At 37.9% G+C, this 4,719-nt stretch overlaps 1 protein-coding gene across 1 annotated transcript in view; it reads left to right on the top strand.

Annotated features, from left to right (window-relative positions):
- Positions 1-1,470: 1,470 nt before the first annotated feature.
- The window catches only part of LOC107572801 (E3 ubiquitin-protein ligase UHRF2-like), a 41,758-nt gene continuing 38,509 nt past the window's right edge, over positions 1,471-4,719 (top strand). The window contains exon 1 of the mRNA XM_016259237.1: positions 1,471-1,797. Coding sequence (XP_016114723.1) covers positions 1,645-1,797 — 153 coding nt within the window. The 5' untranslated portion in view covers positions 1,471-1,644. The remainder of the gene's footprint in view (positions 1,798-4,719) is intronic.

The following is a 4,719-nucleotide window of genomic DNA, read 5'->3' as shown; positions in this document are numbered from 1 at the left end:
TATTGTATTTAATTTAATCTATGTGATCATAAAATGTTATAATATAATTAATTTTAATCGAATTGCTATTATGTAAATCTGTTATTTTTTTTATAGTATTTATTAATTTTCTTATTCCCTCATATGAATCTTATTTGTAGTTTTCTCTAAACTTCTCGAGTGTTTTTAAAGCGTCTCTGTCTCTTTAAATCCCCGGCGCATTTACATTTCGCGAGATTTTCCATCGTTTTATGTGAGCTATTTAGTCATTCTATGATTCATATATAATATAATTCATTTATTTTAATCCAATTGCTAATTATTACTATTAGATAAGTATCGCTTTTTGTCTCCTCTTTCCTATTTCTTACTATTAACCATTTCTTACTACGCGTCAGTAAGTTGTTGTTATTTTAGCATGTGTGTGTATTTAAATTTGAGTTAAATTATGTCTGAAGTTATTTTAATACTTGAACAAACTAAATGGGCATGAAATAATATATATATTGAATTTATAAATGTGTGTATACAGTATATACGCATGTGTTTATGGTTGTACACGCGCACACGTGTATATTTGTAGCTTTATTTTTAGTTTTTCATTTAAATTTTGAAATTTTGTTGTATGCATTTGTCATTTTTAAAATGTGTATAGGCAGTATTTATAAAGTTTTGAGTTTTAATGCATAAAAGCGTCTGATAAATGACTAAATAATAAATAAATTAAATTATTCAAATGCATGCATTTATTTAAATCAGTTTTTTCCTAATTATTAATTTTGATCTCGTTAATTTTCTTAGTCACTCATATTAATCTTACTTGTACAGTTTTTCTCTAAATTCTCTTTGGAATGTTTTTTAAGCGTCTCTGTCTCTTTAAAAGCCCCGTTCCCCCCGCGTGTTTACATTTCGCGAGATTTCCCCACTCCTCGCGAGACTTGGCGTGACGCGCGTTTCCCCCGCTTTGTCTCCTCTTTCCTATTTCTTACTATTAACCATTTCTTACTACGCGTCAGTAAGTTGTTGTTATTTTAGCATGTGTGTGTATTTAAATTTGAGTTAAATTATGTCTGAAGTTATTTTAATACTTGAACAAACTAAATGGGCATGAAATAATATATATATTGAATTTATAAATGTGTGTATACAGTATATACGCATGTGTTTATGGTTGTACACGCGCACACATGTATATTTGTAGCTTTATTTTTAGTTTTTCATTTAAATTTAAATTTTGAAATTTTGTTGTATGCATTTGTCATTTTTATTTAATTTATTTTTAAAATGTGTATAGGCAGTATTTATAAAGTTTTGAGTTTTAATGCATAAAAGCGTCTGATAAATGACTAAATAATAAATAAATTAAATTATTCAAATGCATGCATTTATTTAAATCAGTTTTTTCCTAATTATTAATTTTGATCTCGTTAATTTTCTTAGTCACTCATATTAATCTTACTTGTACAGTTTTTCTCTAAATTCTCTTTGGAATGTTTTTTAAGCGTCTCTGTCTCTTTAAAAGCCCCGTTCCCCCCGCGTGTTTACATTTCGCGAGATTTCCCCACTCCTCGCGAGACTTGGCGTGACGCGCGTTTCCCCCGCAGAGGAGCGCGTCGCTCGCTCGCTCGTGTTTGACGCTCGTCGGTCGGCTGGCGCGGAGCGACGATGTGGATCCAGATCCGGACGATCGACGGCAAAGAGACGCGGACGGTGGAGGATCTGTCGCGCCTCACGAAGATCGAGTGTCTGCGCGTGAAGATCCGCGACATCTTCCAGGTGAAGCCGGAGCAGCAGCGGCTCTTCTACCGCGGGAAGCAGGTGAGACGCGCGTCTGATCCGGATTCATCCAGAAAACTTCCTGCTCGGAGCCGCGCGCGACCCACTGGTGCGCGTCCGTTACGCTCGCTCCCGCCCCTCCGCGCGCGCGCAGCTCTGACTGACAGCTGGATGTCAGGCGCGTTCACGCACATGTTCAGATGTAAACACGAGCCTGGAGCACTGAACCTGCCACGAGGGTCCATTTTTGGAAATTGAGATGTATGCATCATCTGAAAGCTGAATAAATGAGCTTAACATTGATGTATGGTTTGTTAGGATAGCACAATATTAGAAAATCTGGAATCTGAGGGTGCAAAAAAATCTAAATATTGAGAAAATCATCTTTAAAGTTGTTCAAATGAAGTTCTTAGCAATGCATATTACTAATCAAACATTAAGTTTTGATATATTTACGGTAGGACATTTACAAAATATCTTCATGGAACATGATCTTTACTTAATATCCTAATGATTTTTGGCATAAAAGAGAAATGTATAATTGTGACCCATACAATGTATTGTTGGCTATTGCTACAAATATCCCCCAGCGACTCAACACTGCTTCTGTGCTGCAGGGACACATACGTCTTAACTAGTATAACTCACTATTCAGGGGTATGTGTGACTTAACTAGTATAACTCTATGAATAATATGTCAAATGTTTTTTAAATTATATAAAATAAATCAATATTAGTTCTATTATATTATGAGAAGGTTTTTATGGCTAGTGTAATTGTGTGTAAAAGTATTTAGGTCACTTAAAAGCCTTGATTACCGTAAAGACAGTTTGTTTTACTATAGTAAACCATGTCAGATGGGGAGTAAACTTTATTACACATATCCCCATCATTCTTTCTTCCACTATTATGTTTATTACGCCTTCCTTTTGTACTATTGCTCATTTACCAGGAATTGTGCTTCAGGTATTGTTTCTCTATCTGCGTATGATCCAAAGTTTTGGCCCTTTGCCACAGTTTATGACTCCGGGTGTGTCCTGGTTACTTCCGTGTTTGGGTGGTCATAGATGTAGGTTTCTCTCTTTTCCTTGATCCTGGCAGAAAAAAAACATCCAAAGACAAACAGGCAAAGGTGAAGAGTTTCCCGAAGCTCACACATATGACAATACATGCCTACAATCACTCTCAATCAACATTTACACCAGTGTGTGTGTGTGTGTGTGTGTGTGTGTGTGTCTGTGTGTGTGTGTGTGTGTGTGTGTGTGTGTGTGTGTCTGTGTGTGTGTGTGTGTGTGTGTGTGTGTGTGTGTGTCAGATGAGCTCATCATGGGTGAAGCGTTCACACACACGCAGCGCTGCGGAAAACATCTGCGACTGCTGCTCTTCATCCTGCTGCCATGTGTGTGTGTCCTCATCTGTGTGTGTGTGCTGCTGCTGGCGCTCACAGGTAACTCACTCACTCTAACACACACACACACACACACACAGGTTTGTTTTTGTGAAAAGTGGGGACTCTCCATAGGCGTAATGGTTTTTATACTGTACAGACCGTATATTCTATTGCCCTACACCAACCCTACCCCTAAACCTACCCCTCACAGGAGACTTTGTGCTATTTTTTCAATGCAGATTTTCAATACACTCCATTCTGTGTGATTTATAAGCGTTTTGAAAAGTGGGGACATGGGGTAATGTCCTGAAAAGTCACCTTCTCCTTGTAATACCTGTCATACCTTTGTCATTATACACATTTATGTCCTCATTTGTCACAAAAACACGTACACACACACACACACACACACACACACTGTAGGGCTGCCCCTTAATAGTCAACTAATCGTTAGATGACCAGAAGATGCTTGGTCGACCAAAATTTTATTAGTCGCTTAGTTTCAGAAAAAATAAATCCACAGACGAAGTCACGCAGTCAGTGACTAACAGATCGTTAACGGCTGGTCTACAGAAATACAGTACATCAGGCAGGACGTCCAAACGCTCGTCTATCATTCATCAACCTTAAATATGGCTTATCATCTGAAATATGTAAGTAATAGCAACTTTACATGGCAGCTCAATCTAATGTTAACCTAGAGAAACGTGCGCTCTTGTGTCTGTGAGGAGTGTGGAGCTGAGCAGTAGCTCACTGCAGGACAGATGGAGGCGCAGCTGCGCTCACTTGCTCTTAAAAAACAGATAAATGTAATACATCTTTCGAATCGGTAAAGATTCTACGTTTATTTGTGTGTGTATTTGTGTGAGCACAATACTGCGCTTTTGTAAAATAATGAAAGCAAACATGATGCGCTTTCTGCCGTCTCGGTCTCTGTGAACTTGAGCGCGAAACTCTGTGTAGCCTATATCTTTACCTTACAGACATTCAAAATATATATCTATAGAGAGTGAAATGTCTACTTTCAAATGAAACAATTCAAATGGAAGACAAATATTCTCAGATTATGTAATCCGTGTGAAACGCATACAGGATCTTCCACTACTGCGGAGATGACGAGTCAGTGTCAGTGTCGCCGACTTCATCTCTTAAACCGAGAACAAAGAAAGCACTAGTTTATCAAAATATTAAAATGTTAATGCAGTCTCCTTACTGTTTTTCCATGACACATTCATAATAATTTCTTCTGTTGGTGCACTGTGGAAAGCTTTATGCGTGCCCTTGAGTGCTTATTAGGCTTTGTAGGCCTAATAATGTTTTTATAATGATAGGCCATTATAATGATTTAAATGGCTTGTTAATAAACGTGCGATTAGTCGCCTAATGCTTCAAATGAACGACTACTAGTCTACCAGAAAAATCCTTAGTCGAGGACAGCCTTACTACTACACACACACACACACACACACACACACACACACACACACACACACACACTCACAGACTCTCACACACACACACACACACACACACACACACACACACACACACCCACACACACACAAACACAAAAA

Source organism: Sinocyclocheilus grahami, unplaced genomic scaffold, assembly GCF_001515645.1.
Source record: "Sinocyclocheilus grahami isolate Dianchi unplaced genomic scaffold, SAMN03320097.WGS_v1.1 scaffold1814.1, whole genome shotgun sequence".
Lineage (NCBI taxonomy): Eukaryota > Metazoa > Chordata > Actinopteri > Cypriniformes > Cyprinidae > Sinocyclocheilus > Sinocyclocheilus grahami.
This window is presented reverse-complemented; position numbering and strand designations above follow the sequence as displayed.